This window comes from Eschrichtius robustus, chromosome 1 (assembly GCF_028021215.1).
Source record: "Eschrichtius robustus isolate mEscRob2 chromosome 1, mEscRob2.pri, whole genome shotgun sequence".
Classification (NCBI taxonomy): Eukaryota; Metazoa; Chordata; class Mammalia; order Artiodactyla; family Eschrichtiidae; genus Eschrichtius; species Eschrichtius robustus.
The window spans coordinates 137,689,385-137,703,965 of record NC_090824.1 but is presented as its reverse complement, the minus strand read 5'-3'; the positions used below and the strand labels follow the sequence as shown (position 1 = coordinate 137,703,965).

Here is a 14,581-nt window from a genome sequence, read left to right as displayed (position 1 = left end):
TTTATATGCACACCTGCCAACACATCTTTATTTTATTCACACATAGTCATCCGCCCCTTCTGTTTGTGATATGAAGAGTTGAGGTGAACTAGCCTAGAACATACAAATAAGCTGCACAACGCTCCTCAGAACACAGAAGAGGTGTCAGCACCTCCATTCAGATCTCACAGAAGAAAGTGTCCCTGCCTTTCCTCACTGCCTGTTTTCTGTTACCTTAAGTTCTAACAAACCTGGTGAATTTTTTTTAAAGATACTACAAATGATAAAGAGAGTAAGGGGAAAAGATTGCTAGAGTGAGTCATTCTAACGGCAATAAAAATAACTGATGGCAAGAAAACAAGAAAGTAGCAAAAACAAAACAACAAAAATCAGGACTAAAAACCAAACCAAACCAAAACAAAAAACCCTGTGGCTAGCTAGGACTATTTAATGTAGGGACAATTCCCTCCATAGCCGATGAGCCCTAAGTCTAACCCATATCTGTGGAAGCATAAGTGCAGTATAAAAAACTTGGGGGCTTCCCTGGTGGCGCAGTGGTTGAGAATCTGCCTGCCAATGCAGGGGACACGGGTTCGAGCCCTGGTCTGGGAAGATCCCATATGCTGCGGAGCAACTAGGCCTGTGAGCCACAACTACCGAGCCTGCGCGTCTGGAGCTTGTGCTCTGCAACAAGGGAGGCCGCGACAGTGAGAGGCCCGCGCACCGCGATGAAGAGTGGCCCCCGCTCGCCACAGCTAGAGAAAGCCCTCGCACAGAAATAAAGACCCAACACAGCCAAAAATAAATAAATAAGTAAAAAAACAAACAAAATTAAAAGAAAAAACAACTTGGGGTTTAAATCCTTGTCCTACCACCTTCTGATGTGTGATCTTGATCTTAACCTCTCTAAGCCTCAGTTTTCTCTTTTGTAGAGTGAGAATAATACCACCTGCCTCACAATGGGTGTTAAGACTTAAAATTTTGAGTTCTCCTTCTCCGATATGAAATATCAATCACAGTGCCTGGCACCTACAGACACCTGATGTTCATGATTACATATTACACTGCTTGCTTTTCATTTGAAGAGCTGCACTTTCAGAACTATTGCATTATTGCAATAGGGATACATAATCACAATCTAAATGTATGCTAGGACTTTAGGCTGTAGGTTTACTTAATGAACGAATTGAAAAGATTGCCTAGGGAGGTTTATATTCCAGAGGCACACAGGGTGACACGAACAAACCTATCAGAAGGTAGTGATAAAATGAATAAAGCTTTATGGTGTGGTGGCAAGAGGAGTTCCCTGGTGAAAGCAGGTCATTAATAAAATTTAAAATAGAATGTACCATCGTGCTGTGATTTTCATAACAAATACGAGCTAATAGCATTAAGCAATTCCCAGTCCCCGTGATCAACTTTATTTTCATGACACAGATCTTGTCACATGCAGTAAAAGGCATTTCTTTTTGCTTTTCTTAAAGTAATGGCCTTGCAGTTACTGATAGACTGTTTGACCTTGAAAAAATAAGTGGTCAGTCAGCTAATTTTGTGAGCTATGCCCAATACCTTATCTAGATTTTTACCCTCTGTTGTGACCTCTTTTTTGCCTCCATTAAAAGAAAGCAGCAATTTAATACTTGAGTTCCAAAACTCTTTTCTCAATGAAACCAGAGTACCTCTGTGTGGAAAGGCTCCAAGGTAGCTTCTATTTTATTATAAACAGGAAGAGGTCGACTTGTTTTTTATGTGTGTACATTTTCTAAAAAATAATTGAGTTTTTACCATCCCATTGAACATTCTGAAAAAAAAAAATTAAGAGGCAAACCTTTTGAAGAGAGATGTTACTGGTGAATTACAAACACAGATACTTGTGCATTCAAGCATTACTGGCAGTCAACCATTCCTACATTTTTTCCTGTCAGACTTAGCCTTACTTGTGTTAATATTCCCAGTTAAAACCATGCTCAATAATAAATTTTCAGTTCTCTGAGAATTTCTTCACTGGTTACTTTACCATCAGGCATTTTACAAATGAATGTAGTTCCAGACAATATCATTACAAATTTAGCAAAAATCAACAAACTCACCAAACCATTAAAATACATGATTTCACTCAATTACAAAGTAGAGGAACACATCTCAATCTCTTGATAACTCAAAAGTTAGTTTTGAGCATATTAAAATGAATCATCTGACAGTATCATTTAATAACAGCATCTCTTTCTGGCTTTTTATTGTGAAATATACATAATAAGATTTACCATTTTAACCATTTTTAACTGTACAGTTCAGTTCCACACTGTTGTACAATCATCTCCACCATGCATCTCCAAAACTTTTTCATAATCCCACACTGAAACTGTAGTCATTAAATAACTCCCCATTCTCCTACTCTTAGCCCCTGGTAACAACCATTTTACTTTCTGTCTCTATGAATTTGATTACTCTAGATACTTCAAATAAGTGAAATCATGTAATACTTATCTCTTGTGTTTGGCTTATTTCACTTAGCATACTGTCTTGAAAGTTCATCCATGTTGTAGCATGAATCAGAATTTGATTCCTTTTTAAGGCTAAATAACATTCCATTGTATTTATGTACCACTTAGCGTTTATCAATTCATTCCTTTTTTTAAAAAATGTTTTATTTAAGTATAGTTGATTTACAACGTTGTGTTAATTTCTGCTGTACAGCAAAGTGATTCCATTATACATATATATACAATCTTTTTAAAAATATTCTTTTCCATTATGGTTCATCACAGGATACTGAATATAGTTCCCTATGCTATACAGTAGGACCTTGTTGTTATCTATTCTATATATAACAGGTTGCATCTCCTAACCCCAAACTCCCACTCCATCCCTCCCCCACCCCCATCCCCTGGTAACCACAAGTCTGTTCTCTATGTCTCTGAGTCTGTTTCTGTTTCATAGATAAGTTTATTTGTGTTATATTTTAGATTCCTCATATAAGTGATATCACATGGTATTTGTCTTTCTACTTACTTCGCTTAGTATGATAATCTCTAGATCCATCCATGTTGCTGCAAACAGCATTATTTCATTCTTTTTTCGTGGCTGAGTAGTATTCCATTGTATATATGTACAACATCTTCTTTACCTATTCATCTGTCAGTGGATATTTAGGTTGTTTCCATGTCTTGGCTGTTGTGACCAGTGCTGCTGTGAACATAGGGGTGCATGTATCTTTTCGAATTATAGTTTTGTCTGAATATATGCCCAGGAGTGGGATTGCTGGATTATATGGCAGCTCTGTTTTTAGCTTTTTGAGGAAACTCCGTTTTCCATAGTGGCTGCACCAGTTTACATTCCCACCAACAGTGTAGGAGGGTTTGCTTTTCTCCACACCCTCTCCAGCATTTGTTACTTGTAGACTTTTTAATGATGGCCAGTCTGACCAGTATGAGGTGATACCTCATTGTAGTTTTGATTTGCATTTCTCTAATAATTAGAGACGTTGAGCATCTTTTCATGTACCTGTTGGCCGTCTGTATGTCTTCTTTGGAGAAATGTCTATTTAGTTCTTCTGCTATTTTTTGATTGGGCTGTTTGGTTTTTGTTGAGTTGTATGAGCTGTTTGTATATTTTAGAGATTAAGCCCTTGTTGGTTGCATCATTTGCAAATATTTCTCCCATTCCGTGAGTTGTCTCTTTGTTCTGTTTATGGTTTCCTTTGCTGTGCAAAAGCTTATAAGTTTGATTAGGTCCCATTTGTTTACTTTTGCTTTTATTTCTATTGCTTTGGGAGACTGACCTAAGAAAACCTTGGTACAATTTATGTCAGAGAATGTTTTGCCTATGTTCTCTTCTAGGAGTTTTATGATGTCATGTCCTATGTTTAAGTCTTTAAGCCATTTAGAGTTTATTTTTGTGTATGGTATGAGGGTGTGTTCTAACTTCATTGATTTACATGCAGCTGTCCAGTCAGTTCATTCCTTGATGGACATTTGGGTGGTTTCCATCTTTTGGCTATTGTGAATAATGCTTCTGTGAACAGTGGTATACAAATAACTATTAGAGCTCCTGACTTGGATTCACTTATGTATATACCCTGAATTGGAATTGCTGGATCATATAGTGATTCTATGTTTAATTTTTTTGCAGTCACTTCCCATTCCAAACTCAGCCCTAGGCAACCACTTGCATAGTATCTTCAAGGTTCATCCATGTTATAGCATTAACCTTAATATAAGTGCAAGCATGCAATCTGTGGTCTTTTGTGGCTGGTATCACTTAGCATAATGGAGATTTATCCATGTTACAGCGTGTGTCAATACTTTGTCCCTTTTTGTGGCTGAATAGTATTCCATTTTATGGACATACCATATCTAGTTGATGAATATTTAGATTATTTCCACTTTGGGTTTATTATGAATATTGCCACTATGGACATTCAAGTCTTTGTGTAGACATATGTTTTCATTTATTGTGGGTTGTTATCTAGGGATGGGATTGCTGGATATTAAGATAAATTTATGTTTAACTCTTTAAGAAACTGCTAAACTGTTTTCCACAGTAGGTATACTATTTATTTCTTCTTTTCTTTTTTCTTTTTTTAAATTGAAATATAGTTGATGTACAATATTATTTTAGTTTCAGGTGTCCTACATAATGATTTGACATCTGCATACATTATGAAATAATAAGTCTAGTTCATCTGTCCCATACAAAGTTATTATAATATTATTGATCATATTTCTTATGCCGTATGTTACATCCCCATGACTTATATAACTGGAGGTTTGTACCTCTAAATCCCCTTCACCTATTTTGTCCACCATCCCTCCTTTCTGGCAACCACCCATTTGTTCTCTGCATCTATGAGTCTGTTTTTATAGATTCTTCCTTTTGTAATTTTTATATTTCTAGCTGTGGTTTCTTCTTTTCTGCTTATGTAAGTCCCTTTAACATTTCTTGTAAAGCCAGTTTAGTGGTGCTGAACTCTCAGCTTTGGCTTGTCTGAAAAACTCTCTATCTCTCCTTCCTGGGTAGAGTATTCTTGGTTGTAGGTTTTTTCCTTTCCTCACACTAAACATACTGTGCTGTTCCCTTCTGACCTGCAAAGTTTCTGCTGAGAAGTCAGCTGACAGTGTTATGAGTTCCTTTGTACATCACTAGTTGTTTTTCCCTCACTGCTTTTAAGATTCTCTCTTAACCTTTAATTTTTTGCCATTTTTAATTACAGTGTGTCTTGGTGTGGACCTCTTTGGGTTCATCTTGTTTGGGACCCTCTGTGCTTCCTGGACCTGGATGTGTTTCCTTTCCTAGGTTAGGGAAGTTTTCAACTATTATTTCTTCAAATAAATTCTCTGCCCCTTTCTCTCTCTCTTCTCGATTTCTGAGACCTCTATAATGTGGATGTTAGTACTCTTGATGTTGTCCCAAAGGTCTCAAACTATCCTGATTTAAAAATCTTTTCTTCTTTTTTCTATTCAGCTTGGGTGATTTCCACTACTCAATTTTATTTTTTTACATATACATGTAACAAATATACATGTTAACAAATTCCCAGTATACAATATAGTATGATTAACTACAGTCATCATGTTGTACTTTAGATTTCTTCATTTATTCATCCCTACATAACCACAACTTTGCAACCTTTTGACCAGCGTCTCCCCACTTCTCCCACTTCCTTACCCCCATAACCACCCTTCTTCTACTCTCTGTTCTGTGTAACTTTTTGTAGGTAAAACATATAAATATGGGACTTCCCTGGCGGTCCAGTGGTTAGGACTCTGCACTTCCACTGCAGGGGGCGCGGGTTCGATCCCTGGTCGGGGAACTAAGATCCTGCAAGCCGCGCGCAGTGTGGCCAAAAAAAAAAAAAAGATTAAAAAAAAATATAAATGAGGTCCTGCGGTATTTTTCTTTCTTTGTCTGGCTTATTTCACTTAGCACACTGTCCTGCAGGTCCATTCATGTTGTTGCAAATGGCAGGATCTCCTTTTTAAAGGCTGAGTAATATTTCGTTGTATATACCACCATTTCTTTATCCATTCATCCATTGATGGACACAGGTTATTTTCATATCTTGGCTATTATAAATAATGCTGCAATAAACATGGGAGCACAGCAATCTCTTTGAGGTACTGATTTCATTTCCTTTGGGTATATACCCAGAAGAGGGATTGCTGGATTATATGGTAGTCCTATTTTTAATTTTTTGAGGAAACTCCATAACATTTTCTATAATGGCTTAACCAATTTACATTCCCACCAACAGTGTATAAAGTTTCCTTTTTTTCCAACATCCTTGCCAACACTTATCTTTTATCTTTTTGATAATAGTCATGAGGTAATATTTCATTGTGGTTTTGATTTGCATTTCCCTGATGATTAATGATAGTGAATACCTTTCATATACTTGTTAGCTATTTGTATGTCTTCTTTGGAAAAATGTCCATTCAGGTCCTTTGCTCCTCTCCTCCTTTTTGGTCACATACACAAAGGAAAAAACTAATTTCTGGAAACTCTGGGAAATTTTTTGTCTCCTTCATGGGCTTATGTATTAAGATGTAATTGGTCCTATGACACTCAGTAAGAAGAGAGAGGAATCTTACTTGAACTTAAGGTTTAAAAAAAATAAAACTTGCGATTAACTCATAAGAAATCCTACACTTAAAATCCCATTTGACTGCTTTATAAACCCTTATTTTAATATTTCATTTATTTAGAATTATAGGGGTAAAAAGGCATTCCACATACATTTCTCTGAGAACTCAAAGAATGAGCTTAGCATGCTGGAGAGGCCCATTTTAAAATTGGGTTGGTTGGTTTTCTTGCTATTGAGTTGTATGAGTTCCTTATTTATTTTGGGTTTTAACCCCTTTTCTGATATATGTTTGCAAATATTTTCTCCCATTCCTTAGGTTGCATTCTCATTTTGTTGATTATTTCTTTTGCTGTGTGAAGATTTTTAGTTTGATGTAGTCCCTCTTGTTTATTTTTGCTTTTGTTGCCTGAGCTTTTGGTGTCATATCCAAAAAATCATTGCAAGTGCCAAGGAGCTTTTTCCCTATATTTCCTTCTAGGAGTTTTATGGTTCAGGTCCTGCATGTAAGTATTTAATTCATTCTGAGTTGATATTTGTGTGTGATGCACTATAGTGGTCCAATTTCATTCTTTTCTATGTGGCTATCCAATTCTCCCAACACCATTTATTGAGAAGACTATCCTTTGTATATTCTTGGCACTCTTGTCAAAAATTCATTGACTGTACATGATGGGATTTATTTCTGGTTTCTCAATTCTGTTCCATTATCTATGTGTTTCTTTTTATGCCAGTACCATACTGCCTTGATTACTGTAGCTCTGTAATATAATTTGAAACCAGGAAGTAGGTTGCCTCCAACTCTCCTCTTTTGCAAGATTGCTTTGGCTATTCAGAGTCTTTTGTGGTTTCATACAAATTTTAGGATTGTTTTTTCTATTTCTGTGAAAAATGCTATTGGAATTGTATGGTTTTCATTGTACAGATCTTTCACCTCCTTGGTTAAATTTATTCCTAAGTATTTTGTTCATTTTGACGCTACTGAAGATAGGATTGTTTTCTTGATTTCCTTTTTGTACAGATCACTGTTTGTGTAGAGAAATGCAACTGATTTTTATATGCTGATTTTTGTATCCTGCAACTTTACTGAATTCATTTATTTGTTCTAACAGTTTATTAATGAGTGTTTAGGGTTTTCTACATATATGATCATGTCATCTGCAAACAGAGATAATTTAACTTCTTCCTTTCATATCGGGATGTTTTTTCCTTTCTCTTCTTTTCTTTGTCTGATTGCTCTTGCTAGTACTTCCAGTACTATGTTGAATAGAACTTGTGAGAGTGGGCATCCTTGCCTTATACTGAATCTTAGAGAAAAAGCTTACAGTTTTTCCCCATTGATAATGATGTTAGCTGTGGGATTTTCATAAATGGCCTTTATTGTGTTGAGGAAGTATCTTTTTATACCTATTTTGTTGAGAGTTTTTATCATGAATGGATGTCAAACTTTGTCAAATGCTTTTTCTGCATCTACTGTGATGATGTGGTTTTTATCTTTCATTCTATTAATGTGGTGTATCACATTGACTGATTTTCGTATGTTAAACTAACAGGTTTGTAATTTTTGATTGGATGTTAGACATGTGAATTTTACCTGTTGGGTATTGGATTTTTTTTTTGTATTATTGAGCTTTGATCTCGGATGCAGTTATTTGGAAACAATTTGATTCTTTCAGTTCTTGCTTTTAAGGTTTGTTAGGCAGGACTGGAGCAGTGCTCAATCTAGGGCTAATTATTCCCCACTACTGGGGAAATACTCTTCTGTGTACTCTACCTATTACCCAATGAATAATTAGGATTTTTAGTCTTATTATTGGGAACAGGTACTTTTTCTAGCCTTGTGTGAGTACTGGGTACCTCTAATCCCTTCAGGTAATTCTTACCCTAACCTCAAGTATTTTCCTACTATATATGTGCTGATTATTACTCAGCTGAATACTTGAACTGAAGATCTCTGAAATTCTCTCTCTTTGCAGCTCTCTCTTTTCCAGTACTCCATTCAGTGAACTATAGCCACATTGATCTTTCTGGATTCTCAGCTTCATCTTCTCAATTCAGGGAATCTACCAAGCTCGGCCTGGGCCATCCCCCCAAACCCCTGTGCCACAGCCTGGAAACTCCTTCAAGGCAATAATCTGAGGCAATCATTGGCTCATCTCAACTGTTTCCCATCTCTTGGGGATCATGATCCTTTGTCTCCTGTCGTCCAATGTCTTGAAAACCACTGCTTAATGTATAATGTCCATTTTTTAATTGTTTCAAGTAGTAGGTAAATCCAGGCCCTGTTACTCCATCTTGGTCAGAAGCAGAAGTCTCACGATACTTTTAAAACATGAACTGACCTACAAGCTTCCCAAAGATTTGCCTATACTTGTAGGTAAAAATCCTCCTCCTCCTCCTCTCTGTGTACCAGCCCACTTCAAATTACTTCTGGAGAAATCAGTCCCTTACAGTAATCTGTGTAACACATTATAGCTAACATCGTAATTTCACATATTGAGATAACATGGTTTTCTTTGGCGAAAAAAGGTGACTTGTGTCACATAGCTAGTAAGAAATTCATCTTCACATGAAAAACCCATAGAAAAAATTTTTGGGTCAACCATTTTTTGGATAGATCCAAATCCCATGTAATAACCACCATCTAATCTAGGGCTTTAAAATAAGCACTTCATTTTGAATTTACTCACTGTGGTGGACACTGGTACTACTTGTCTCTACCAGGCTGATATCATACTGGATCGAATTGGCCCTCTGAAGGTGGCCCTTCCTGACAGTAAAGAGGAAAGAAACACACAAATGGAAAATGGGTAAGTGGAAAACCGGAAAGAAAGTTTTAAGTTGAATATGTGGAGGTACATTTTCTTTTCCACAACTCTCTGAAACTGCCAGAGCTTCCCTAAAACCATGCCCCATTATTTAACAAATCCACCAGGGGAGGTAGGTCATCTGTGGGGACCTCAGATGCTGATGATGCCACTTAGTCTTCCTCCTTTAAGACAGCAGAACTGTTGTATTTTAGTGTAATGTTTTTGTGCTCTTCTTCAAGTGGCTAGCTTTCATTATTAGCTGGGACCCTTATGTGACATGGAGTGGCTTTAGTCAACTATTGAAAAACTCATTTGCACCTTTTTAAGGTTCAGTTCATCAATCTTTTTGGTCATCGAGTCAATTAATATAGGTTCTAATTGTATTCAGGTGTCATGACAGAGTTTTAAAAAACTACTTTTAATATTCAATAAGATTTTGGAATGTACACTTGCTTTCAGTTTTTTTCAATAAGTCAGTGCCTAAAATATTACCTTACACATTAATGAAAATGAATTCAAAACCACTTTTACCATAGCAAAATGAAAGTGGTTTCTAAAAATACACTGATTCCTCCTCGTGAAACACAATTGGTTCTAGCCTGGAGTTCAGCATTAGTGGGTTATCATTTTGGACCTCATTCAAATACGGCATTAATTAGTTATTACATTTCAAAAGGCCCTCAGCTTAAAGCAATTTCAACCACTGATGGACCTAAAAAATACTACAGTAAACAGTGACTTGTTTTAATTCTTGAAAGCACCACATTTCAGACAAATACATTTCACCTGGTCAGCATGCATGAGCCTAAATCTTACGACTAGATTCTATAAGCAATACCTACTCATGTTGTTTTTCAAATTCTGCTCTTGATATTGACAAGACACATGTAAAAATACCTCTGCTTGTGTTGTCATTTAAAAATGGAAAAGATACAATCTGAAGTGTATTGCAACCCTATCTGAAAATTATTCAACAATATTATTTTTGTAAGAATGTTAATGATGATATTTTTCTCATTAAATTTACATTCATTTTCCAAATGTTTTAAATGAAAATGTTTAACTTTTGTATACAGCAAAAAGTTGCTTATTTTTTAATAAAGCATACATATGAAAAGAGTAGATAAAAATGTTTATGTCCAGTTTAAAAATCAGTAATAGACCCTTATGTACACAGCACAAGATTAGAAACAGGCTATTAATGTTGTGTGTCTTCTCTAATTGCTTCCCTTTCTCTCCCCACCAGAGGTAACCATCATTCTGTATTTTGTGCTAACCAGTCTCTTACTTTTTTTATATACTTTTACCAATTATATATATATGACTCTAACCAACACATCATTTAGTTTTGTCTAGTTTTAAACTTTATATGAATGGGATCATACAGTTATGTTTTCTTATGTGACTTGCTTCTTTCATGTAAAATTATGTTTCTAAGATTCACCCAGTCAATTTGTGTAACTGTAATTCATTTCTGCTTATATATTATTCTTTTATAATAACATACCACAACTTATTTGTCCATTCTTTTGTTGATGGGTACTTTGGTAATTTCCAGTTTTTCGCTATTATGAATAGTTAGTTCTACTATAAACTCCTGGTATACATGTGTGAGTTTCTGTAAGGTACAGACCCAGAAGTGAAACTGCTTGGTTGCAGCACATATACTTTTTTAACTTTACATGACATTTGCAAACTGAATCAAAAGTGTTCAAAACTGTTTCAAACTCTAAAATCTCACATTTTATATTGTTTGGGTTTTTAAAAAAAGTTTTGCCAATCTTATGGGTGAGATAATTGCAGGCTGAATTCGCAGTTTCCTGACTAAGAAGATTGAGCATCTTTTCATGTTTATTTTATGGAATTTTCTTCATCTTTTATAAGTTTTTTTATTTTTCCCATTTGTCTACAGGTTTACTATTTTCTTGATTTGTAGGAGTTCATGATATAGTCAAGACATATATGCATCTATTTTCACATGCTGTAAACATCTTCTCCCACTTTGTAGCTAGGCTTTTTTTTCAATAGTGTCTTTTGATAACTAGAAGTTTTCAATATTAATATAGTCAAATTTATCTGCCATTTGTTTTACGATTTGTACTTCCTGAATCTTGTTACAGAAATCTATCCCCACCCCCAAGGGCACAAAGACATTCTTTAAATGTTCTTCTGAGAGTTTTCATTTTGCATTTCACATTTAGGTCTTTAATCTACCGGTACTGATTTTGAGGTATGCTTTGAGGCAAAGATCCAACTTTAGTTTCTTCCATGTGGATAAACAGTAATGCCAATACTATTTATTGGAAAGTCCATTATTTCCCCACTGCACTGTATACCATTTCTGTTATACAGTTGACCTGCTGTATCAGAGGGTTCTGCATCCGTGGATTCAAACCATCTCAAATCGAAAATATTTGAAAAAGAAAAAAAAGAATACAGAAAGCTCCAAAAAGCAAAACTTGAATTTGCCTAATGCTGACAACTATTTACATAGTATTTATATCATATTTACAACTATTTACCTACCATTTACATTGTATTAGGTGTTCAGAGATGATTTAAAGTATATGGGAGGATATGTGTAGGTTATTTGATCTTTTTAATGTCTGTGGCACCTGAGTTATTATATCTTTATTCATTCCTAATATTATTCATTTGTGCCTTTCCCCCGCTTCTTTGAAAGAGATTTGTCAATATTATTAATCTTTTCATAGAACCAAATTTTGTCTTTGTTGTTCCTCTCTATTACACCTATTGTACATTTATTTTCTTTAACTCCTACTCTTTATTTTTACTTCCTTCTAGTTTCCTGGCATTTATTTTGCTATTCTTTTTCTAACTTAGTGAGATGAATGCTTAGCTTATTTATTTCCAGGCTTTCTTCATTTCTCATATAAGCATTTAGGGCTATAAGTTTTCCTCTGCTGGTTTGTTTGCATCTCTCAGATTTGTTATATAGTATTTTCATTATAGTTCCAGTCAAAATATTTCCCAATTTCCATTGTGAGCTTTTTTTTTTTTTTTTAATTAATTTATTTATTTATATTTTATTTTTGGCTGTGTTGGGTCTTTGTTGCTGCATGAAGGCTTTCTCTAGTTGTGGCGAGCAGGGCTTCTCTTGTGGAGCACGGGCTCTAGGCGCACGGGCTTCAGTAGTTGTGGCACGCGGGCTCAGTAGTTGTGGCGCATGGGCTTAGTTGCTCCACGGCATGTGGGATCTTCCCAGACCAGGGCTCAAACCCGTGTCCCCTGCATTGGCAGGCGGATTCTTAACCACTGTGCCACCAGGGAAGTCCCCATTGTGAGCTTTTTGATCCATGAATTATACAGACATGTATTTCTTAATTTCCGAATGTGAAGGTCTTTGATAGTTATTCTTGTCCCTGACTTTCCTCTTAATCACACTAAAGACTGAGCATGTGGTATAACACCAAACCTTTGAAATGTGTTGAAAACTGTTTTACTGCCCAGCACAGAATAATATTCATAAATATTCTGTATGAGTTTGTAAAGAATTTTGTACTGTGTTCTAGAATATGTCTAGATCAAATGTGTTAATTACATTGTTAAAATCTTATAAAGTCTTACTGATTTTTATCTCCTTTCTTATAAATTTCTGAGACTCATACATTAAAATTTAACTGTGATGGTGGTTTTGCTTATTTCTCCTTTGTATTTCAATTTTTCATTTATACTTTTTAAGATTTTGCTTATAAGAGCACATACATTTTTAAATTGTTAAATCCTCCTAGTGAACTAAATCTTTTACCATAACATTTATTTTGTCTGATAGTTATATGACCTTTTTACTCCTAATCTATTTGTATTCTTTTCTGGAAGGATTTAACATCTAGAATTTAGAATTTAAACAATAGGTGTATTATGACAATCTTTGTTTTTTACCTGGAATCTTTAGTACAATTATATTTAAAATAATTACTGATATATTTAGATTTAAATCTACCATGTTATATCATACTTTCTATTTATCCTTTTTTCTCTATTTTTTTTTATGTTTAATCAATTGATTATTTTTTATTCCTTTTTGTCCTTCCTCTAATTTGGAAATTATGTGTTTTGATTTTTTTTCTTCAATTGTCACCCTAGACATGTTCATTCCTAATATATCAAGGTCTCACATTAACCTATATATTATCCTTCTCCCATTTAAAAACTTTAGTATAGGTTAATTACAATCCTTTCAACTTATTTGCTATTGCCATCATGTGTTTCTTTTTAAAAATAAATTTATTTATTTTTGGCTGCATTGGGTCTTCGTTGCTGTGTGTGGGCTTTCTCTAGTTGCGGCGAGTGGGGGCTACTCTTTGTTGCGGTGCACAGGCTTCTTTCTCATTGTGGTGGCTTCTCTTGTTGCAGAGCATGGGCTCTACGGAGCACGGGCTTCAGTAGTTGTGGCACACGACCTCAGTAGTTGTGGCTAGTGGGCTATAGAGAGCAGGCTCAGTAGTTGTGGCACACAGGCTTAGTTGCTCCGCGGCACATGAGATCTTCCCAGACCAGGGCTTGAACCAGTGTCCCCTGCATTGGCAGGTGGATTCTTAATCACTGCGCCACCAGAGAAGTCCTGCCATCATGGGTTTTAATTCCTCTTTTCAAAGACATAGTACAGTACTATTGTTAAAATTTATATAATATTTGTTTTGATTCATTCACATAATGACTTTCTCTGATCTTTCTTCTTTCTTGCATCTCAATATACCATACAGGATCAATTTCCTCCTGCTTGAAAATATGAGAGGACAAATTCTTACAAGTTTTGCTTATCTAAAAGTATCTTTGGGACTTCCCTGGTGGTCCAGTGGTTGAGAATCTGCCTGCCAGTGCAGGGGACGTGGGTTCAATCCTTGGTCCGGGAAGATCCCACATGCCGTGGAGCAACTAAGCCCGTGCACCACAACTACTGAGCCTGCACTCTAGAGCCCGCGAGCCACAACTACTGAGCCCGTGTGCCACAACTACTGGAGCCCATGTGCCCTAGAGCCTGCGTGCCATAACTACTGAGCCCATGCGCCACAACTGCTGAAGCCCACATGCTCTAGGGCCCCCGTGCCACAACTACTGAAGCCCGTGCGTCTAGAGCCCGTGCTCGGCAACGAGAGAAGCCACCTCAGTGAGAAGCCCGTGCACCACAACAAAGAGTAGTCCCCACTCACCACAACTAGAGAAAGCCCACAGGCAGCAACAAAGACCC

At 36.1% G+C, this 14,581-nt stretch overlaps 1 protein-coding gene across 5 annotated transcripts in view; it reads right to left on the bottom strand.

Annotated features, from left to right (window-relative positions):
• NRG4 (neuregulin 4) overlaps positions 1-14,581 on the bottom strand; it is a 135,725-nt gene that overhangs the window by 10,284 nt on the left and 110,860 nt on the right. For all 5 annotated transcript variants that reach the window (XM_068537281.1, XM_068537300.1, XM_068537273.1 and 2 more), the window contains exon 7: positions 9,250-9,329. In XM_068537281.1, coding sequence (XP_068393382.1) covers positions 9,250-9,329 — 80 coding nt within the window. The remainder of the gene's footprint in view (positions 1-9,249; positions 9,330-14,581) is intronic.